The sequence below is a fragment of the Eptatretus burgeri genome, chromosome 3 (assembly GCF_056783735.1).
Source record: "Eptatretus burgeri isolate ZD-2024b chromosome 3, Ebu_testis_v1, whole genome shotgun sequence".
In the NCBI taxonomy this organism is placed as follows: Eukaryota; Metazoa; Chordata; class Myxini; order Myxiniformes; family Myxinidae; genus Eptatretus; species Eptatretus burgeri.
The window spans coordinates 117,137,731-117,162,263 of NC_140963.1; the positions used below are offsets into that span (position 1 = coordinate 117,137,731).

At 43.4% G+C, this 24,533-nt stretch overlaps 1 protein-coding gene across 3 annotated transcripts in view; it reads left to right on the top strand.

Moving 5' to 3' along the window:
- The first annotated feature begins 4,566 nt into the window (after positions 1 to 4,566).
- The window catches only part of LOC147030804 (solute carrier family 12 member 2-like), a 94,914-nt gene continuing 74,947 nt past the window's right edge, over positions 4,567 to 24,533 (top strand). For all 3 annotated transcript variants that reach the window (XR_015056513.1, XM_085875237.1, XM_085875238.1), the window contains exons 1-4: positions 4,567 to 5,157; positions 18,323 to 18,439; positions 18,617 to 18,692; positions 21,772 to 21,867. Coding sequence is in view for 2 of the 3 variants with exons in the window: in XM_085875237.1 (XP_085731363.1) it covers positions 4,774 to 5,157; positions 18,323 to 18,439; positions 18,617 to 18,692; positions 21,772 to 21,867 (673 nt within the window). In the remaining variant the exon portion in view is untranslated. The remainder of the gene's footprint in view (positions 5,158 to 18,322; positions 18,440 to 18,616; positions 18,693 to 21,771; positions 21,868 to 24,533) is intronic.

Sequence of the window (24,533 nt, forward strand, 5' to 3'; positions counted from 1 at the left end):
TTATCGGGGAATCGTGCCCTCTGCAATTATCTTTATTGGATTGTGATGAATGCGGCCGAGCTTTCCACTTGCACAATGCTGCACTGATACGAGAGCCCATTAGTGGGGAATTATAACCTCCCGGCTAATCTACATACAGACATTGCTGAACAAATGGAAGAAAGGACAACCACGGGCAGATTGGAAATATATAGCAAGAATAATTTATTTACAATGAGCAATGAGAGGTACAGGAAGGAGGGTGGGGAACTTAAGGGCTTTAATGGTGTCAAAGGGAAACTGAGGCAGGAAAAGAGGAAATGCAACAATTTGAAAACCACTCCTATTGACAGAGTCAAACGTCGTGGTAATAAATAGAATGTAATCAAGGTGTATATTTATATAAAGAGAAAGCAAATGTACAAGTTGCAGACTTAACCTTTGCCTTAACTCCTGGCTTACAAAACAGGGTACCCATCAGACCACACACACACATGGGGAGACAAATTGGGACTGGTGCATATGTCACCGTCACCCTCGCCAACTTGGTACCGCTCTCCAAAATGGCTCCGACACTGCTCTCCATCACCAAGGGTCGACCAGCTCCATTGGGAACACGAACCAACGCATTCAGGACCAGGGAAGAAATGAGTGTGACGACCCTGGTGGAGAGAGAACGAACGCGTGCCACGACCACGACCCCGATAGCTCGAGGCAAAAGAAGAAAGAGAGTGTGGCAACCAGGACGAAGGCAGCTCTGGGGCGATGACAGAGAGGGAATCAGCACGCTGAGCACAGCTTTATAGCCCTGGGGGCAGGCAGGGCCAGAGAGCCACATGTCAGATCCCCTGAGGTGGCTTGGGACCAGCCAGTGGGCCACGTCAGACCCCACGAGCCGGCCCCATGCCAGCCATTGGAGGATTCCCATTCTGCCGCCCGGCCAGATATTCAGTCGTTTGGTTCTTCCGACTGTCATCATGAACAGAGCTCCGCATTTAACATGGGGGGAATCCCTTCTTCCCCATGCTCCCAGGACGAACCCCAAACATCAAACAATGTTCATAGCACAAAGCCAGGGAATGTGGCAATCATTTCAGGGAGGCTGGGTTGTGACTTGGTTCGTTTGCAAGTCATTTTTGGTGGAGGGGAATAAACGGGGATTAGCGAATCGAAAGACAGTTAGGGGGAAGATGGAAATAAATTACATTACAAGATAGACGTCCACACAGACAAACAAAGACTTTGTGGGGCTTTAAACAATAAAGGGGAATGGGAGAATTTGACACGCGTTCCAGAATGCTGGTGTACATAGCACATGTTGAAGGCGAGGGCAGTAAAACACGCACGTCCTTTGATGACGACTGTCACGGCACGTCATCATGCGCTGATGTCTCTATTCTCCCAAGGATTGACGGGAGGTGATAACGACCCAACCCAACGCATTTATTTACATAATAACCTCTTCAGGGAAGGAGCTATTCTTAACGTTCATTAAGGAGATAACTATTCGTAAAGTCTACGTGCTGTATGCGTTTCAATTTCAGCATGCGGTATATATATATATATATGTACCTCAACAATATATACAGGGCCCATGGAGCACCTCAACATCCTTTCAAAATTTTCACCTTTTTGTTGTCTTCGAGCCTTTAATTTCTTGCATTAAATCAGATTTTTTTTTTCCACCTTTATTTACACATCATGACCTACAGCTTCCAGGTGAAAAACAAATTCGACAAATTTCAGTAAATTCATTGAAAATACAAAACTAGAATATCTTGGTTGGGTAAGTGTCCACCCCCCCCCCCCCCCGAGTTAGTACTTGGTGGAAGCACCTTTGACAGCAATTACAGCTGTGAGTCTGTGGGATCGGTCTCCACCAACTTTGCACACCTTGATTGGGCAATATTTGCCCATTCTTCTGTACAAAACTATTCAAGCTTCGACAAGTGGCGTGGCGAGCGTTGATGGACAGCAATCTTCAAGTCATGCCACAGATTTTCGATTGGATTTAAGTCGTGGCTCTAACTGGGTTACTCAAGGACATTTATCTTTTTGTTCCTCAATCACTCCAGTGTAGCTTTGGTTGTGTGCTTCGGGTCGTTGTCATGCTGAAAGATGAGCTTCCGTCCCAATTTCAGCTTTCTTGCAGAGGGCAGCAGGTTTTCCGCTAGGATTTTTCTATATTTTTCTCTTTCCATTTTCCCTTCTATCCAGACAAGTGCCCCAGTCCCTGCTGAGGAGAAACATCCCCATAACATTGTACCACCTCAATGCTTCACAGTAGGGATGGTGTTCTTTGGGTGATCTGCTGTTTTGGATGTGCACCAAACTTAAGGTTTTGCATTTCGGCCAAAAAGTTCCATCTTGGTTTCGTCACACCCCAAAACTTTTTTCCACATGGCTTCAGAATCTACTTTCTTAATCCTCTTGAAGTTCAGTCATTCAAATTCCTGGGTCTCACTATCAGCCATGATCTTTCTTGGGCAAACCACATTTCAATGTTGGCTTCCAAAGCCAGTTGCCATATGGGCATCCTCCATCATGTAAAGGTCTTTCTTTGGCACACCTGACCTTTTATCCACCTCCTAGGCCTTCATCCACTTTTGCATTCAACAATATTGGAATCTCCCTCGATGAAACTGATTCCATGGGTCTATCATTTTCACATCGGAGACAGGTCGATGGTCTCTTTCGTCTTCTACCGCCTCCTTTCTGGTCTTCCACCCTTTGCTCTTTCCGTGCTCTATGACAATGTGACTCTTTGGCCCGCTGTGATCCCCCCCCCCCACCCCCACGGTTTCTGCAGGTCTACCAGTAAGCCCCTTCTTGTAAACCTCACATAATCCAGAATATTTGTTCCTCTTTTTTTCTTGCTTGTGGAACCAACTTTCGCATTCTCTTCAAGCTAGCCATTCACCACCAACACACAGATCACCCTGCCTCCCCCCCTCAATCGAAAACGGTGATCTCACTTCCCTCATTGACCACTACCTCCCCCCCAAGCCTATCGTTTTCCTTTCTGAGAGTTTGTTTTTGTATCCATCTTGTCCACCCCATATGTCCTCCACTACCCCTCAAATCTTCCCGACATCCCTTATTTGCCCAAGTTTTCCTCTATTTTGTCCCTCAACCCTGCTGTTAGTGTGCTCCCCCCTCCTTCCATTGTTCCTTTTGTTCTGTTGTGTTCTAACTTTTCCACAAGCTTTGACTTTACATACGATTTTTATTTATTTCACTAAACACATGACAAACTTTTCTCTCCCCACTAAAGATAGCGGTAACAGTCGCATCAGCATTAAAATCACTGCAACTCAGCAGTGAATTCATGTATTATGCATGTGTGGAAGGGGGTGGTGAAAACCTGAGAAAAGAAAGGACAATTGAGGAATGGGGGAAATAAAGGAAGAGGCAGTAATAATGGGAGGAAAAGATTATGTACCAGGGGGTTGGAGTCGGGGGTGTGTGGGGTCAAAAAAAAAAGTCAGACAAATGTGTCCAAGAGCCGCGTCATCAAGGTTTTATCTTCACCAGAAGAAGAACAACAACAACTTCCGATATTTCGTCACGTGCCTTGATGGAGCCAATAGCGAGACTCGTCATGGAGGCTCCTGCTCATGACGAGAAAATCGTGTATTTACTAAATTACGACACATTAAATGGAATAATCTTTAAATAGTAACGTGAACTTTTCGAAACTTTAAAGCAAATGTCCGAATATATTTAAAAGTTCATGATAGACGCTCTCAAAAGGCACCGTCTATGTAAGGATGTGTACAGGTGTTTAGTATTTAAGGAGATCCGGATCCTGTATATAAAAGAGTCGAGTCCAAAAGGTTTTGGAAGAAGAAGAAGAAGAAAAAAGAAAAAGAAAAAGAAAAAGAAAAAGAAGAAGAAGCAGCTCTCTTCGAGCCAGCGGTGCGCTACGCGACTAAAAAAAAACCTCAATATTTGCGTACGTAATAGATGGAATATTGCAACTTCATCATCAGCGAGTGGGGTTGTTGTCCTGGCATGGTGAAAGAGGCTCAACGTCCAAGGACACGTGGAGTCGAAGCTCAGCGTCGGCTCGATCAGGGGGGAGCACAACGTCGTCGAGGCTGTTCAACTAAAAAAAATAAAAATACCTCACCCTTTTACACCTGATACGATGGAAGATGAATAATAATTAATCAATCCCACGTGTGTCTGTGAATCACGTGACAAGCACCAATATATAAATATTCCGAGTATTTACATTGTCGTTCGTCGTTTCTTCATATTATATATATATATACACATACACACACGTGTAATAACCCATTGAAGTTCCTCACAGTTCGTGCTCCGGCGAGAGTCGTCGTGCATCGTGACGCAGAACGGAAGTGCCGTGAGACATTGTGAGAGATTAAATTCGCAAATATTTTCCCGTAACGATAAGCTCGCAAACAAAATGTGTCGTTTATTGAAATTGATGAGGAAAAACGATATTTAAATCGTTAATTAATTCCGACGACCGTCCTTCGCCGGTGCGGTTTGACCCCGCCCATAAATGGCTCCGCCGGTGCGGTTTGACCCCGCCCATAAATGGCTCCGCCGGTGCTTTTGTTGCCGCCCTTTTGCAGATATCTCATTTGGCCGTTTTGTTTCCCTTTACCCCTTCCCTCAGTCGCTGGATTTTTCTGAGGGAAAGGGTTGGGGGGGGGGAGACCTGCTGCTTGTGAGCCGGAGGAGCGTCAAGCTGTAGCGTGACGACCCAGGGAGACTGAGAGGACGGTTGTGTCGGAGCGAGGGTCTTGCAGTTGGGGCGGAGACATGTCGGAAACTTTACAGCTGGCAGAGACCAGCCGCTCTCTGGGTGGCAGTCGGTTCAAGGTGAACGTGGTGGACGAGGAGGACGGGCAAGAAGGTGTCGAGAAGGAAGCCGAGGACCCACAGAGTCCGGCGCACGACCCCAAGTTAGCTCGGTCCGCTCCGAGGGTCAACTTCGTCCCGAGGAGTTCTGAGAGTAGCGGCCAGGTCACGGAGAATGGCGAAACTCAATACAGCTATCCCACGGGTTACGATACACACACCTACCTGCGCACCTTTGGTCACAACACCATGGACGCGCTGCCGAGGATCGACCATTACCGCAACACGACGGGCGCGCTCGCCGAGAAACTCGCGCGACCCACCTTGGCTGAGCTTCACGACCTGGTGGGTCTCTGGGGGGGGGGGGGATACCAAATCGAGGAGCTCTGCAGTGAAATTCAGTATGTTGTTGCAGTTCTAGGAACCGTTGCTCACCGTCTCGACCCGTCATTTTGGTTCATTGTTGTGACTTGGTGTATGGAAGGCTGTGTGCTTTTTTTTTTTTTTTTTTTTGCCTCTGCGATTCATAGTAACGATAACAATGACATCTCGAGATTTTTTTTTTTTGAGATTGTGGAGCGTTGTAACTATAATTTGACACGTGACCTGTCTGTCACCTGGCTGCCCTTGTGTTTGAGTTTGTGGTGCGTTGAGGGGAGGGGATCATGAGGATGAAATAAGTTGGATCTGTTCTCGTTCTTACATTATTATTATTATTATTATTATTATTATTATTATTGACAGGGCCGGATTTACTTGCTTGTGGGCCCTAGGCCAAGCTTTATCAGTGCCCCCCCACCCCCCCCTCCAAAAATCGTAATATTGTAATGTACAACATGATGTAACACCAATAATTTTTCATCAAATTAGTTCCATATCATGTACATCTTACACATAGGAATAATGGAAAAATACAATGAAACTGAAGCATAATAAATTTTGCAAGCACAACTATGTGAAGTTCAAAATGACATTTTCCTGCTTTTTTTTTTTTTCTATGGCAAATTTGTCAATGATACTGTTTGTGTCAAGGGATTGTAGGAGGTCAGATAATTAATAAATCAGGGAAGCATAAAGTAATAATAAATTAGTTCAAGTCTAGTATAAGAGATACCAATATCACAAAATAAGAACACCAAAACGCATGTAATATAACAATGAAGTTCACTAAATACAACACGTAATGTATATAATTTACAGATAGATAGATGGTGGGAAATGGGCATTTAAAAATGTACTGTTGTATTTTTCATAACCTTTATTTTATTTTATTCATTTTACTATAGGGCCTACTAGCCTCCTCCTTGGCCGATCAGAGAACCCACAAGTCCCCGGTGTGCCCCCAGTTACTGGTGGGCCCTAGGCCAATTGCCTATATTTCCTATTTCAAAATCCAGCCCTGATTATTGTTATTATTGTTATTATTATTATTATTATTATTATTATTATTGTGTTAACCGTTTAATAGCACGTTATTTGGTTGACTGGGTGAAATCTTGTTGCGTTGCCCTCACCGATGTTTTGTTCGATTCCCAAGGCTGCTCGGAGTGAAAGGTTCCCAATCGTGTTGATTGTTCTGACACCACCTACTTCAGATCGTCCAGTGTGGCAGGGTGGTTGACATAGACAGTCCCTTGGCAGCCCCCCAGATCCAGTAGTCTAGAGGGTTCAAGTCTGGGCTATGGGGGTGCTCAGTCATGAGCGGTACCCAGGGCAATGAGGCTATATGTGGGGGTGCACCATCCTGCATCGACCGGGTCACACCGAGATAGTTTGGGGTGACCTTTTGGGCGAGATCATGATGCAACTTCTTTTCCACGGCCCGGTCGCACTCATCGTTGATCGTCACCGTCCTGCTGTTGTCATTCTCAAACCAGTAAGGCCCAAGCGTTCTCCCATCTGGCATTGAAGGGGCAGAAGCATGTGACCTTAGGCCCTTTCAGGTACCTCTCGGTGATCTCCTCGGGTGGTTCTGCCCCCCAGAAAATGTTGCTGTGGTTGTTGATGGCACCGTTCAAGTGGAAATGGGATTCATCACTGAACCAGATCAGGTTGATCCAGTTTGAGGACCGCTCCATCCTGCCACTGAGCCAAATGCACATATCAAGTCTCCTTCTCATGTCATCTTAACTCAGTTTATGCCGAATGGAGATGATGTATGGGAAAAGCTTCAGTTCCTTAAGGCCCGGTCACACCTTGACGTTTTAGCCAACGTATGCCGATTTTTGAATTTTTTTTCTAAAACGCTGGCACACGTTGAATACGTTATGGGTAAGTTTTGATAACATTGAGAGCACGCTGAAAAACACTGCCATACGTCGTTGTACGTTGGCTTTAAACGTTGTACTTTTCGGTTGTCCTCAAATTTTTTCATGCTTGAAATTTCACGACGTATGCCGGCGTATGACTCGCACGTTCCGCTACGCTGGCCACAAGTTGTATGCACGGTCTGCGATCGTTGACAGACGTCAACACATGCTACTTGTAAGTTAATCATAAGTTGAGACACACCGAGGTAATGTTTAGCGTACCCGAAACTTATTTCTAACCTATGATTAACGTGTTGTTGGCACGTTACGCGATCGTTGCCACACGTCGACAGACGTTACTTTTAAGTTACTCATAGGCTGAAAGACGTCGGTATAATGGATCGTCCTTGCGTCAGCGTCCACGGCCAGGACACTTATTTGCAGCATTCTTCAAACTTTTCTTCGGCATGACGAGGATGTTCACACTTCGATGTCTAGCTTGGCTATGATTCCAATTGTCCATCGGCAGCGTCTATTTAAAATAGTCGAGTTTGAGCGTTTTAACACGTTCAGAAGAAACGCTTCAAATTTCAAAACCTCAGCGTCAAAAAACAAAGGCGAGTGACAGCAATTTAAATCGTTCATTGTAAACAATGAAAATGGCTGAGTGGTACCGTTTAAAAGTCGTTGAGTGTAAAAAAAAAAATCCAATTGTTGAGGCAAGCGTCTACTTTCAATCGTGGAGATGCAGCCATTTAAATCGTTGAGTGGCAGCCTATGAACCTACCCGTGGACACGCGGACGCAAGGACGATCCATCATAACCCACACCCACACCCTCCCCCTCACACCCACCTACTACTGCCAACATGAACAAACTACTACTAATACTGATACTGGTACTGATACGGACATCGACTCAAAAAGGAACTCGAAAACACTGTTGGGTTCCCCTTCTATGAGCAGCATTTTTATATACCAATTCCCAAAACCGCTGGGAACACGTCTTTATATGGCAGTTGTCACCTAGAAACACGTTCTTTTTTTTTTTTTTTTGTCGACCGGGAGACGTCATTGGAATACGTCTACATACGTCGATGTGTGTTGGGACTACGTAAAGAATTGGTTCAAAGCACGTCAAATATAAGTTAGAAATAAGTTTCGCGTAAAAAAGACATTACCGCGACGTGTTTCGACTTGAGTAGCTTATAAGTAGCGTTTGTGGACGTGTGTAAGCGTCCACATATCGTGTGTAAAACTTATCCCCATCGCATGCAGAACGTGTGTCATACGCCGAGTACGTCGTAAAATTTTGAACATGTTTAAAATTTCTTGACGTACTCTACTTACTACGACCTATGATAGCGTACTTTAGCGTTGTACTCACGTATACCAAACTTACTCGTACCGTATTTGACGTGCCCCAACGTTTTAGACACATTTTTCTTAGGTCGGCATACGCTGGCAAGATCGCCAAGGTGTGACCGCGATGTTGACACTTCCATTTCTAGGGCAGTTATGATTCGAATCGTTGTGCGTCAGCCTTTTAATAGGCTACATCACGACATCGTCGGCGATGCGTGCAACGCGCTATGCCGAAGTTAGACTATCGTTGGGCATCGGTTGTGTAGGCCGACAACAGGTTCAGCATTCGTTGGTATAAGTTATCTATAACACAACGAAACGTTCTGTGTCCATTACTAATATGTTATGCATACGACCAACTCGTTATGAATACGTCCGAATCTTAAAAAAAAACATCAAAAGTTCAACGTCAGCCAGCGTTTTACATACATTTTAATACGTTGCCATTGCTGGCTAAAACGTCAAGGTTTGACCGGGCCTTTAGTGAGGATACGCCAGACTGATGTTGGTTTGATGCCTAGTTCACGGGAGCGCCGGCGGTGGGACTTCTTGGCACTGTCCACTGCAGAATCCCGCACGGTGTCTATGTTGGCTTGACTCTTGGTTGCTGATGCTATCCTGCCACTGTTGCCCTTGTTCTGGTTGTGCACTGTACCCTTGTGCTCAAAATGTTTCACAGTACGTTGAATGGCACAATTTGTGGGTCCATCACGTGTTCTGAGGTCGTATTCCTGGCAGAACCTCCGGCGGGTATCTACATATCATTGTCTCATACCACAGAGCCACCACTTTTGTCTTTTGCTTCACTGTCAATAGTATAGTTGAACTACAGAGCTAAAAATCCCAGGGAACAACTACCACAATAACATCACCAAACCCTGAAAAGGAAAACTGTACAGGTTAAAAAACAAGGAAATGGCAGGAAGTCAAAGTTGTATCAATCTTTTTGAAGCACTCTGTATGTGTCGGCCTGCTGCCCCACTGCCTACTTACCCACCTGTCTGCAAGTCCAAATGACTACCTTCCTACCTGTTCTCCAGCCCAAATGTCAACCTACCTTCCTGTCTACCTACCTACCTGTCTGCCAGCCCAAATGTGTACCTACCTGTTCTCCAGCCCAAATGTCAACCTTCCTTCCTGTCTACCTACCTGTACGCCAGCCCAAATGTCTACCTACCTGCCTGTTGGCCAGCCTGACTGTCTTACCTCCAATCTATTGGGTTTTCTTCCCAATCCCCTGCTCACCCACCTTTGTGCTCACCATTGTATCAACTTGTCCATGTACCTGCTTACCTCCCTGCACGCCAGCTTGCATACATGCATACCTGCCACCCTGCCTGCTACGTATCACCTGCTCGCCGGCGTGCTTGCCGAACATTATTTATGAACAGTGGTTTTCAGAGATTAATTTTTTTTGGGGGGTTTCTTTATGTGGCTAAAGGGTTTCCCCCAGTGGAAGAATTATTTAATTTGATCATGACCCTTTGTCTTCTATGTCTGTGCTGTAAATTGAGATCTCTTGTTGAAGTGTCATGTTTCTCTCCACTAATTTCCATTCCCACGTCGGGGGGGGGGGTGGGGGGGGTGGGGGGGCCCTCTCCTGCATCATCTTCGCCCTCTCTTTCTCGCCTGACTGCATGGATGCTTCTCCACTCGCAGGAAGCCCGAATGCCGCTTGCTTGGGTTACTTTATTCGAGCAATGACGTGCTTCGGCTCGGCGTAGAGGCGTTTTGATTTTCTGCGCATGCGTGCAAAATTCTGTTCGTCACCACAACATGCATTGTGTAAGCTGATAACTCTTGTTTTATAGGTATTCTTTTTCTTCTAATTTTGCTATTTTAAACGTATACCTCAGCAGCAAAACTATATCATGACCTCATGGTTTGGCGCATGTATGGGCATATGACGTGCTTTTAAACTGTTACTCATTTGTGCCAACAGTCCAAACACATCTGTGATTCAAATGGTTGTCATAAAAGCGGTGATGCGCAATGTAATGACACTTCATGAAAATGTGAACAACTGCTGATAATTACGACCTCCGCCACCGAAGGTCGACGGAGGTTACCTATTGACCTCCATCTGTCTTTGTTTGTTTGCAGGATATCTCAAAAAGTTTATGGGTGAATTTAGTGGACAGGTTGGGTGTGATGAAGCCAAATTGATTCGATTTTGGTGAAGATCCAGATGCTGGAATTTTTATACCATTCCTCACCATTGAGAGACGGGGCCAAAAACTGTGTTGCACGGTGTCTCAAAAAGATATTGACGGATTTGAATGAAACGTGGTGGACCGGTTGGGTATCTGACAAGAACGAACCGCTTTATATTTGGGTTGAGGTCCCAATGTGGATACGGCCTATCAGTGGGACAGATACAAACTGTAAACTGTGCAGCTTGGCGGAGGTATGCGTTTTAGAGCGAAGTTGATGATGATAAGCCATCGCGAATCCATATGCTTCCCACTTTAAGCAAAATTGAAAGGTGGCAAAAAGTTCCACCAGGATTGATCCAATATCAGAAAAAGAAATTCGCATTTTGACCCCTATGACTAAGTCCTCACCACTGGGGCATGAACCGCAGGTCATATTAAAAAAAAAATAGTTACTTGCATGATTTCCCCCAACGTTGATTCCATGTACAAAGCTTCATTAATACGACGTGCCCGTATTTGAACTTTTGACCCCCGCCCCATGGGTGGGGCCAAAATGACGCTGCTCTTGTACCTTCTTGCCACCTGACATTGAAAATAAAAAATTGTACGTTTGATTTTTATGAAATAAAACTTTTCTTTGAGATTAATTGCGCACAGGATGTTTCTCCAATCAGGAGATTGCTTACTGTGATGCTACTAGTGAAATATTTTGTTTGGCCATTCTGAAGGATGTCGCTCTTATAGTTTCATTAATCACAAGATTGGGTTTTACTTTGGAAGATTTACAACAACATAATAAAGGCACCACAGGCCTGTAACTCTGCAGCAAAAATTTGGTTCGGTAATTTTGGGTAAAATTTTTTTTCTGGGTCCTGGATCGGCTTGGAACTCAAATAAGCTTGCAATAAGGAGGATTGCTGAACTTGCTAGTCTGATGAGTTTTTGTACCACCTTTTATCGCGTCACATGGCTATTAATGTAGTCTGCAAACGCTGCCTACGCTTGCGACGCATGCTCGGTATGGTTACAATGCGAGCAGAGTTGAGACGTGAGATCGATGACAGAGAACTCGGCCTGGCATGGCGCTTGCCATACAGGCCAATGCCCCGCACAATGACATTGCCATGAAATGCAAACGATGAATTGCTTATTGGTTTCAGGCAAATGCTTGCCATTCATCTAATTTATTAATTGTTGATAAATCTAACTCGAGAGTGAAGTCAATAATCACAAATCCCTACGCTTCCCACCTAACGCAAGGTTGAAACATGGCAAAATGTTCCACCAGGAATGACCCAATATCAAATTTTGAGTTTAAAAAAAAAACAAAAAACTTCTGTTTTGACCACTGTGACCCTCAGTCCCCACATTCCTGGGGCATGAACCGGAGGTCAAATCCAAAAGATCATAACACATTTCATGCGTCCCCCAATGTTGATTGCAAGAAACAAAGGTTCTTTAAAAGAAGCGTCTGTAATTACGTTTTTCTGTTGTTGTTTTACCTTTTGACCTCAACCAAAGGTGTGGGGCCAAAAATGAAGCTTCTTTTGCACTTTTGGGCCCTGGGGTTATAACTACCAAGTTTGGTGAATTTCTGCACAACCATTGAAGCGATAGTGTGACGGATGGACAAGCAGAGCCGATTACAACATGCCCCCCCCTCCCCTTCCCCAAAGTGGGGTTAATATAGTGACTTGTGACAGAAATGATATGAACACCTGACATAAATGTTGACAATTAGACGAGTCATTCTGCCCGGTCTCGAGCCCTGCCGCTAATCAGATTTGCTTTCAGTCATGCGCCGGTGGTTGTAACCGAAACGGTCATGTGATCATGAATCAACAGTGCCCCAGTCCACCGCCGATGATAATTTGAGAAACACTGACATTCATGTCATCCTCCTAATGACGTGAAGCACGATTGGTCAGTGGTAGATTTCTCGTTTGGCTTGATCTCTTAACATTCGCCATACTTGATAAACTTTATGAATTTACTGTACTGGTTGATAACCGTAGACTTCATGTCGTTTATGTACAACACAATAAGATGGAACACTTGCGTGAGAAAACCAACATTCAACTGCCAGCAGAGCATATAAGTGGTCATTCAATGGATTTCTGAGAGGAAGGAGAAATAAAATGACGGACATTCTTGAGTTTTTGCAAGCAAAGAGTTTGTCTCAGTACAGGCAAACCACGCACATGCAGGTATTGTTTTTCGCTCTGGTTGGATGAGTCTGTGCAGCTTCAATTAAATAGTGGGTGATGTCACGTGCATGTTAAAAAATAAATAACTAAATAAATAAATACATGACATCCCTTGGTGGCCATGGTGTGAGACGTGTGAAAGGTGTGATCACCAAATGCCCTTTCATGGTCACTGTGCCCCAGTTCCATGTAGCCTCAAAGACTTGGCGTAAATGAGCCTGGATAGGTCATGGATGATCATTAGGCTGAGAGATTCAAGAGCCCTAACCTTTCAATGACTGACCATAGTAAAAGCAACGAGTGTTTGAAGATCCTTCTGATGGGTCACGGTGAGACCGAGATTTTTTCCCATTGTCAGACCAGCATTTGATCAATTACATATTGGCAGAGGGTGATGTAGTGATTGAGTACTCTATGGCACAATGCCAAGTCATCCGCAAAAAGGAGGGGATTTCCCAGAGCATCGGATAGGTGATGTATTGTTATGGATTAGTGAATCCTATATAATTGGATATGTTAAGTTTTGTGTTCAAGGCAATGTGCATTACATGATTCTGATAGTAACTGTGCGAAAGGCAACTTGAGTTACAGTGAATTAAATAAATGTGATGTGTATTGGGGGGAGGGAGGGCACGTGCACAGACAACTGAGTGTGTCGGTGACATCGAGATAGATTATCAACAGAGCTTTGAAGATGACTCTTGTTGAGGCTACAATGTTTGAGTAACGTGAAAAGCATCACTCCTACGTTGGGCGGAGCTGGACTGGGTGAAAGATTTATGGAGAAGCAATGCTCTGAAACAATGGTCAAGCTTTGGTCAATCTTTTAATTCAGACAGTATGTTGCATTGGTTTGGGATTGACCTTGCATGGTTGTCATAAAAGGTGAAAACGATGAGCATTCAGGAGAAGTAACACAGAGGGTGTCTTGGAAGTGAACTCGAGATCCAGCTCCAGCAGTGTACAGAGACTTAGAGTGGCGGAGTGCAGAGACGTTCGTGTTGCCAAGCAAGGGCCAAGCAAACTGTGCACAACAGGAGCAGGCTGCGACAGCATCGTGAGCCTTGCATCATTGGATGCACGTTGACCACAGACCTCGTCATGATCCAGTGCACCTTGTTGGTATTCGGATTCACTCCTGCTAGCAGACGGGTTGTGCTCACGAGGAGCCACCACAGCACTCGGGGTCCACGTTGACATTCCACGCTGACAGCTTCTCTGGGCAGCTCTCGTCAAGGTCGTCCCTCACCGCTCCTCAGTGCGACCAGGGTTGTGTTGATTCCTTACTGCGAGATAATTCCTGCTGGGCTCACGCACTCCAGATACAAGGTTGACTGTTCATCTGCATGTTCGTTTCAATACAGTAAGGTTCATCAATTGCACATTGACACTGCAAGATTCTGACTGAGTCGCGGCACGTATCTTATAAAAGTGGTGTATTAAAATGTGAGTATCGTTGCTTTATCCATCCATTGGGACCATTCTCTGTGCAGAGCGTTGGTGCTGCCTAAGCAGTCTCCTTAGCTATTGGGCACAATCCTGGATGGGTCGCCACTCCGACACAGGATACCAGCAAGCTGGCACTCATTTTGCCGACCTCGGAAGGATGACAGGCAGAGTCAACCCCACCTTGTATTAATTTAACAGCCAAGGGGGATTTGAACTCAGGATCGTAGGATTCCAAGCCCACCACCCTAACCATCAAGCCAACACCAGGCATAGTTGCTTTATCAGGGGCTGGAAGTTGCCTTTGTAAGAGTTGTGGAAGTATTTATACTTCAATGAAATATATGTGTGTAACTTTGATTAAGATTTTAAAAGCATTGAACGTGACTTGTATTTCATGTGCGGAATTTTACAGTTTCTGGGGGTTGATGATAAATTATTGATTGAATTAATTATCATCGAATGAAATTGGTGCATTTTAACGGTGGGGTTTAATAAATTGCATTTTATAGTTCCTTCTGTTTTTATGTTGTGCACTGGTTGTCAATTGACAAAGTTCAAAGTGATCGTTTTTAATTGTCTGCAACCTGACCCTTCGTGCACTTGCGGGGCACTCGCTTTGAGGCACGGAGGCCATGCGTAACGGTATCTATATCGTAAACAAGACACTGCCCCAAAGCACTCAAGCCTCCGTTGGGAGTGGAGGGAGTACATTAATTGTACAGATTTGTTTAGCATCCCAACATTTTATTAATGGCATTTCCACTATTGTATTGCTTGATTGGTGGGACCTCATCTGTTTCAACCGAGACCGAGTCCTTTCCACTTTTGGGGTGGGGACCAAGATTAAAAAAAATAAATAAAACGAGAATTCATAAAACACCTTACCACGCAATCTTGCGAAAAAAAAAAAAAAAACACATGAGAATGGTCTTTTTAAATTCTTGCTTATTGCGTTTCTTCGCACTATCTACATTTCCTACCGGTCGCCATTTTGTCCGAATCTTGATATTCTTTAATGCTGAGAGAGCGAGCAGCAAATGTAATTGGTCGAGATGGTGGAATATTTTGGCCAAGTACTGCTAAATGGAAGGTTTTTCAAAGTGCCAAAAAGGTGATTTATGTTCTCCAGTGTTTGAGTATATAATTAGATTGAAATAAAATAAAGATTTTAAAGGCTGTAGAATTGTTATTTTTTTATTTTTTATTTTCATCTGAGGTTTACCGCCATTGATGCAGAGTCTTTTACACCACCTTATTTAAAACACTGCATGAGTCCAAATTTTCCTCATTTTTCCCTGTTGCCCGGATTCCTCATTGCAGCATGGTCATGATCAGACTGCCCATCGGTCCCCCATTGACCAGCCCATTCCCATTTGCCTGTCTTATTTCTCTCCCTCTCTCTCTCCATCTCTCTCACTCTAAGTCTGTCGTGGCCCTGACTTCTTGAAGGCGGGGGTACACCAACCTAAATCTGGGAGATTGATTGGTTGTCTCTGTGCCGTGGGCTTGTTCGGGGGCATATAACAACAACGACAAACCATGAGTTCTTCATGCCATTTGTTTGTTTCCTTTCTGACGTCCTTAGAAACAGTAAATTTCCTGTTGGGAATGATTCTCAATTTTATTTGACTGACAGGTAAGCAGAAAGGGTAAAAAAAATAAAAAATTGCCTTGCTACTATGGGCGCATGCCCGATCAGGATGAAATTCTGTACCATTTTCCAAATTCAGAGCCAAAGTACTGATAAACGGTGAGTTCATGTTCCAGTGTTGAAGATGTAAAATTCAATTTAAATGGAGTTGTTCCTTAATCATAAACTGATGTCTGCAGGCAGAGACCGACAGACCCAATTGCTTAACCTCGCTTTTTGCTTTGTGCATGTGGAGTAAAAAGTTACAAGTGGTTAGTCTTTCCTTTGCTTAGCCGAAAGGTTGGTCTTTCCACTCTACTTTTATTTTATTAATTGTGACCCGCTCATTCCCCATTTGCCCAAAATATGCTTCCTTTTTGCCAAAGACGAGGAATAAAGTCCATTAAAGTGTCACAGACCCACTTTGTCAATGAAAATGTTAACTTTTAGCTATGGTAAATTTTAATTTTAATTGTGTAAAGCCTTTTGTGATGCAAAATGAAAGCTTTGGTAAGGCGAGCCGAAAAGGCACACTCTCGTCAGCTGGTTCAAGAGGCTCATTTGTCGATGCTGAAGCAAAGTTTGTTTCTGTCAGCTGGTGCATCCATGGTGACGTGTGATGCACCTTTTATACTTTGAAGGTCATGGATGTGATTCTTTATGAAGACGACAATTTGACACGTACTATACTTTTAGTTGCATCGGTTGAGTTAAAGGATGTTTTTTGTTTAAAAAGTTAATTTGATCGTACATGGTTTCCTTTTGTTAGCCCTTGCACTTCTTCCTCATAACCTTGAGTGCATCTGTTACTCTCGCGTCCATTCGGTTTGAATGTGTGAAATGTGTTGCTGAACACAGCGTTGTGTTCTCACCAATTACATGGTGAATTATGCTTGTGGGGAGTGCTTGAACTGTATATCAATCCATTTCTTTGCAAAATGGAGTTGCTGCCACTGGCAAGTTGTCAAAGAACAACATGTATTTGAACCCGTTTTCTCCATTCTCCACCACATTCTTTCACGCATTTTTCGACTGGCATCGTATGTCAAAGAGAAGAAGGAAGAATGTGTTTCCCAGAGCATCGGAGAGGTTGTTTATCTATTATCGGGAGCAAGTCCCTGCTCTGAGGCACTCAAGCCTCCATTGGGAGAGGGTTTCCATGAACAGCACAGATTTGTTTTGCATCCCTACATCTTATTCAGGGGTCTCCAAACTGTGGCCCACGGGCCACATGCGGCCCCTTAGACGGATTTATGCGGCCCACGGTGCCATATTAAGTTTACATTACAATGCGGCCCGCGATACTGCCAATTTGTCAGGGTCAATGATCAAAGCGTTCTGTAATTTTTATTATGATTTTGATTCATATTAGACACGTGTTTTTAATACGATTATTCATTTATCATATTCGTTGGCAAGAAAAAATATATTCAGCACTAATTTTTGTTTAAAATTCCGCATATTAATAAAAAATGTATATTTTTTTTTTTTGGGGAATTTAGCGTCCTTTTTTTGTGTGTGGCCCTCCGCCCCTCACCACTTTGGTTTTGTGGCCCTCCACCCAAAAACGTTGGAGACCCCTGATCTTATTCATGGCATTTTGCACCATCATATTGCTTGATTGGCAGGACTCGTCTGTTTCAATTGAGACTGTGAATCCGATCTGCTTTTCAGGTGGAATTTGGGGGTGGGGAACAAAAATAAAAAATAAAGTATGTGACTGCCCTGAGTAAAAAGGTTGGCCTCTCCACCCAACTTTACTATTATTAATTTTGACTCACTCCCCACCCCTTCCTTCACCGTTTGTCCAAAATATTGCTTCCCTTTTGCGAGGACGAGGAACAAAATATTGTGGCCACTCTACTTTTGGTTGCATTTCTAGAGTTAAAGAAAAATAATAATTTTTTTTAATATTTAAAAAGTTAATTGTATCATTTTTGCAGATATCAATTTACTTTGATCGTACATAAAGTTTCCTTTTGTTTACCCTTGCACGTCTTCCTCATAACCTTGAGTGCATCTTTTACTCTTGCCGTTTGAATGTTTGAAATGTGTTACTGAACACGGTGTTGCGTTCTCACCAATTATGCAGTGAATTCTGCTCGTGGGAGTTAAGTGCTTTTGTATAGCCATTCATTTCTTTGAAAAATGAAGTCCATAGTTGCTGCAGGGAAATTGTCAAAGGACAGCAGATTCGTGTCGGTATTCTCCACCATGTTCTTTCGTGCATATATAGACTGGCATCGCATGCTAAAGAGAAAAGGCAGGTGGATCTCTTCCTCCCCTGAAGTATGTTGCTGAGCCAAAGGTGAGTTATTGTCTGTACCCTCAAGATCCAAATACCTGTGCAAGCCTACATTGGGGCACTGCATCAGTGACGTACGTGGCCGTGCTTACCACTTGGCCTCCATCATGGCCATGGTGCTTCTTCAATCGAATGTCTCATGTTTTGCAGGAGGATGAGGATGGAATCGATGTCGTGAATGGCAGAAGAGGTCCGTCGAGCCCGACAATTGAGGCAACCAGGGACAAGGGTGGTGCGATAAAGTTTGGTTGGATCCGTGGGGTCTTGGTGAGTGAAGCACCAACATGCTCGAATCTTCTTCACTGTTGTGCAGCGCTATACAGGATGATGCATCTCATGGAAAACGTGTTTGATTTTGAACAATTGCTAAGGCTTATTGAAGCTTGATTATTTTATTTTATTAATTTAAATGGATTGTAAATTTGCCATGATGGTCCATGACAGGTTAGATGTATGCTCAACATCTGGGGTGTGATGCTCTTCATTCGTCTCTCTTGGATTGTCGGTCAGAGTGGAATCGGTGAGTACTCGACTTAATGTTACAAGTTCTGTTTCCTTTGCAGAACGGATTACTTTATTATACTATTGTGGTGGTGATCCCCTGAAATAGGTTGAGGTTGAGGTGGAGGTGGGAGAAAGGGGGACGTTGGGGGTGGGGTGTGGAGAATGTCTTGAACAGAACTTGTGCTACATTTATTTATTTGTTTGTATTTAATTTAAAATTGTATGAATGGTGCTCAAATTAAAAAGAATTTTGCCAAAGATACTTGTAATGTTGTATTTTCAATATTTAGAGGGGGTGGGGGGCTGGATTTGTCCCACAAGCAGAACTTTCTTCAGATCACTTGCTATTGTAAGACTTCTTTTTTTTTTTCTTTTTTTTTTTTGTCTGCATGATGGAGGCTCATGAATGAGCAAGAGCAGAATGGAAGGGAACAAAATGGAAAGGGGAAGCAGCAACAGCAGAGTAGAAGTGAGATTGAGATCAAGGGGAGGGGAGAAGCACATGTAGGAGTGAACCAGTTGCACACAAGCTGAATGAAACACAGCGTGAAGAGCAAGGGGAAAGCATGGATGAAACAGAAAAGGTGCAAACCAACCTGGGGCTGTGTGGGGGGGGGGTCTTTTGGGGTAGAAGAGGTTATGATGAGGTGGTGGCAAACAGCTGTCTTGAATTCCTGGAGGGAAGAATGGGACCAAACAGATTGGAGAAGTTGATTCCACAGGTGAGAGAAATTGGTGGAGGTGAGCAGTGAACCAGGATTTTGAGAGTTCAACAAGACGAGGGTAAGTCGGACCGTGTGCACCCTGCAGAAACCTGGGAGGGATAGAGCCAAGACAGGGCAGAGGTTGGAAGACCAAAAAGGAGGTGGTGGAATGCAGAGAGGCCACTAACCTGTCTGTGATATGAAAGTAACAGGCCAAGACACTCGGTTTCGTTGCAGAAGATCCCAATGATTTTGATGGCCTTGCCTTCCACAGCATCAAGAAGGGCAAGGTGTGAGGCATGGGCATCATTACAAATGAGAGAACGGTACTCTATGAAGCTGTTAATGAAGGTCTTACAGATTGTCAGAAGTTCAGACTGGCCAAGGAAAGACCTTACATGGCAAAGGATGCCCTTTGTAAGCTTTGGAGGCCATCTTGGAAACATGGTCTGTCAAAGGAAGATCATTGCTCATGGTGAGGCCCAAAAGCTTGAGTGATGTAACCTCTTCAAGTGGTTTGCTTAGGAAGTAGATGGGAAGGTTTGCCAGACTGTCCTTTCGGAGAGAGAGAGAGAGAGAGAGAGGGTGTGGGATTTGTCGGAGTTGAAAGGCATCTTCTAGGTGTTGGATCAATGTCTGCAGAGAGTGAAGAGACTTGGCATGGAGGCGATTATTGTGAATGGCTGTGTTGAGGTGCCATCTTTATATTGTGCATTTTTAAAAACAAACAAACAAAAGGTCCAATTTGCTCCTCTTAATTCCATTTCCCTCCCCCCCCACTCTTAATCTTGTCACTTACAATCACTTTCTCCCACTTCTTCCTCAACGCCCCAATCCTCCTTTCTCTTCACTCTTGTCTCCGTTTTTCTGATTTGATTTTGCTTCCCACCTTGCATTTGCTTGCATGACATGATGTAAATGGCCTTGTTTTTGTATTGGTAGTCGACTATACGTTGATGTGCGTACACATTTTGTGCAAGTTGCTGAACATCAAAGTACTGGTAATTTTTCAGATGGTTCACATCTGAGTCGTTTGTGCGCTACTTCACGGAGGTTCATTAATTTATTTGTCTTGCATGTGACCTATTCTACACGCTCTTCCATGATGGATCATTGTGAAAATACAAAAATACGACTTTGTACTTTTAATTTTCTGTGCTCGACTCGCAAAGCTAAACCAAAACATGTACCGCAACTCTTAGAGTGAGGGATGGGTTTCTGGGAGTGAGGGCTGGGGTTCAAATTTCCCTTTCACTCTTCCAGCTCTTGTTCACTTAAACCACTTGAGGCCTATGCATTAACATGTCCTGGCATGCTACCTTGGTATTTGTGCATGCTTACTTCCCCCCTTCACCGCAGTCCGTTTCCTTGACAATACTGGACTGTGGCTTTGGCTTTGAGCTTCACATTGTCCTGTCTGCCTTTTATTATTATTTCCTCCACCACCTTGGGTGAAAAAGGTTATGTTTTCACCCCTTTCTGTCTGTGTACAGAATATCTCAAAAAGTTATGTATGGATCGGATGAAACTTGGTGGACACGTAGGGTGTGTGACAAGGAAGAATTGATTCAATTTTGGTGAAGATCCAGATCTGATAATTTTTAAAGTAATTCTTCACCATTGGGAGATTAGGCTAAACTGATATATAGCACGATATCTCAAAAAAGTTTTGGACGGATTCAAATGAAACTTGGTGGACATGTTGGGTGTGTGACCACGACAAATTGATTCGATTTTGGTGAAGATCCGAATCCGGATCTGAATACTCAAATTTTTTGAAGTGATTCTTCACCATTGAGAGATGGGGCTCAAAAATGATGTAATGGCATGATATTTCAAAAATGTATTGGGCCAGATATGTTATCGTGGATCAGGCATTATGGGGTGGAGGTATGCGCTCTACCGAGTGCCCTTCTAGTTATCATTATTATTATTATTATTATTATTATTATTTTTATAACCACAGCCTTCGACTTCCTTTCACTTCTGTGATCCCCATCCAAGTTTGCAGTAAAATGTTTTGAATTCCAATATGTTTGCCTTTTGGATGACTGTGATCCATACCTGTTCAGAACTTCATCTCAAAGAAAACTACCCCCACCACCCTCCCCCACTCCTTTCCCTCCCAGAATCATAATGTGTGCTTTGAAATCTGTTTTGTTAATGAATACATTTCTCTGACCATTTGATTTCTAGTGCATTACCTGTCCACCAATGCCGACTCTGTCGGTGATTGCATTGAGTTTATGGTTTATTTCCCCTTTTATATGTCTATAAAGTATTTTGGGCTTGGATTTCATTGTTTGAAATTTTTTTTTTCGTTGGTGGAGTGCTTTTATTTATCCACAAGAACTTCAGAATCTGAGCCGTGCGCACTTTCGTTATGTGCAGGTCTTTCGGTGGTTATCGTACTGATGAGTACTGTGGTTACAGTACTGACTACACTTTCCATGTCTGCTATCTGCACCAATGGCCACATCCGAGGAGGTGAGATGGAGATGATACTTGAGACCAATGTCATCTCTGCACCACCCTCTTCGAATTGACCCCTTACTTCATTTTACCATGCCACATGGACCATACAAAATTTTACTGCATTACTTCTTCCCCCTCTTTCTCTCTCCCCCCCCCTTACTCCCTACCTTCTCGTGAGGCCCTCTCCATTTTCTTCTGTCTCCTTTTTCCATTCTGATTAAATTTGCCCCTCCCCATCCCCCCCTTGTTTCTGCAATACTGGAATGTAAGATCCATCACTTGAGAGAAAATTAATTAAAAATTAACTTTCACCCTTTAAAAAGCGTGCAATTATTGAATATCAGTTGCTTTTTATTATTTTTTTTCTGTATTCTTTTCTCACCTGTGTTGCAAGTAGAGCAACCTGCTTTGTGATGCATTAAAAGGTGGTGTATAATCGGAAATGGTGTTTGATTGGGCGATTATGAATAAAATGGAAGTGTTGTAAAAATAAATAAAAGTATTGAATGAAGCTAGTGTTTAATTGATGTGACTCACCATTGTTGTGAGTTAAGAAGAAGAAGATGGAGGACGAGTTTTTGTTTTAATGTAAATTGATACCGGCCCATCTATCAACACACTACTCACCGATATCGTACAATTTGCAGATTGGGCTTGATTCGTGGTATACCCTCGAGGACAATTGTTGACGGACAGATGCAGGCACGCCGAGACCGAGCTCCTTTTATATTACAGATGTAGATGGGTTCCCTACCTTCCTCCAAAATGCTTTCTTGTGTGTCATTGTCACCCCTCGTGTACGACTCTGTACATTTCCTCTTGCTTTTCAGAGGCTCGGACATACGTATTGTGCATATTCCCTTTATCTGCCGACATCACATCTCTCATTCTCAAAACAAATCCAGTGAACTGACATGATGGCATGGTGTAGCCCGGATCTGAATCCCAACCCAGCTACAAACTCATTCTGATGTTTCACATGCATGGTGATTCATCAATGTGGTGCCGTTCTTCTGATGGCTGTTTAACTGTGCGTTCCGTCTACTGGCATTATTTGGCGAATGTTAAAGATCCCACTGTGTCCTTCGTGAAGAGTAGGCGAACTATCGCTAGCACCCTGACCAAATTCAAAATTCCTGCCCCAACCAGCAGAAGACAATGCATCAGTGGCACAGCCATGCCCTCAGCTGGTGATGACAACCCGCAGCCTTGTGTTTCATACGAACGAAGAAGATTACAAACCCAGTTGCTTTTTTAAAATTTATTCTCTCATGAAATAAATGGAGAAAGTAGAAATATGTACTGTATTTGAAAAGTAGCAATAGTGGATGAAGGACAAAAGGTATCCTGAGATATTAGCCTTGCTTTATAAATCTGGGTAAAATTAAGTGTCGATGCTTGGTACGACTAATGTGAATTGATCATGGTGTTGTGGTTAATGCAGTCTGATAGGATGGCACAGAGGTAGGAAACTTTCCTTTAAGCTGTGTAGTCTGGGTTCGATTCCCGACCTTAAACCGGTGGATTGGTGCTTTGCGGGCAGGGCAGAGCATTGCTTCACAAAGTGTTGGCCCTCGGATGGACACTTGGACAGCATCAAGTCGGGTTTTTCATCCGCCAGCATTAGCCGGTTGATGTTAAAGATCTCTCGTGAATAGTTGGTGAGTTCTCGCCGGGATCCTGAACAAGTGACAAACTCGTGCCCAAATCGGCTCCAGTTGAATGTCGGGCCCAAGCAGCTAGTTCTTGAAATACTTGAGCCAAAAAGTTCCCTCCGGTTATCCCCACATGAAGGTAGAAATAATAATAATAATAATAATAATTGTGGTGGTGGTTGTAGTGGTCATAATTTAAACTGCCATCCTTTAATGCATCAAATTAAATGTTAATCCGTTGAAGCAAAATCTCGAGGGGTTGTCCTGTGTTTGGGTCCTAAACCCAATCATTCTTTAATAAACCTTTTGGATCTAAAAGCTGGGTTTTGTCTTATTAATGCGATTTAAAGATGTAACCATGTGTGGAAGACTGTTTGCTCTCGTTCTCATTGTACCTGATTCGTAATGGAGGGGAAAAAAAGAGAATTGGAAACCATTTCTGAATAAGATGACGTTTGTCAAGAAATCCTTTATCCTTTGACAATGAATGGTTCTTCAAGCAATGTTTTGGGCTGATGCTTACACTCAGTTAAGATAATCGCTCTGACCTTCAATTGCAATTTAATGTTTCTCTTGTGTAACCTTCAAAATATGCAATTATTGCTACACACAAAGGATCCTTGTTTTCATCCCAGCCACTTGTACAAATAACCTTGATAGTACCAAGGAACTCTACTTGTAGGAATTGTAACAAAGCTGTTAGGTTGATTAAATGATTAAATAGGTTGGACAATACAATGGGCTTAGAAAGAGAAAAAATCGAGAGAGAGAGAGAAAAAAAAGAAGAGATATCACATGATATTTCCTGAAGATTAAAATTTGCCTTCAGTGAATATACATCAGTTAATTTTTGGGGAGCTTTTCACGGACCAGCCAGCCAGACCTGACATTCGACTGAAGGTGTATGTATGAATTGGTAATTTGTTCATGGTGCTGTTAACTCACCTACTCTTCGTGAAGGACACCGTAGGATCTTTAATGTCCATCACATAATGCCAACAGACCTGACAACCAGCTCTCAAA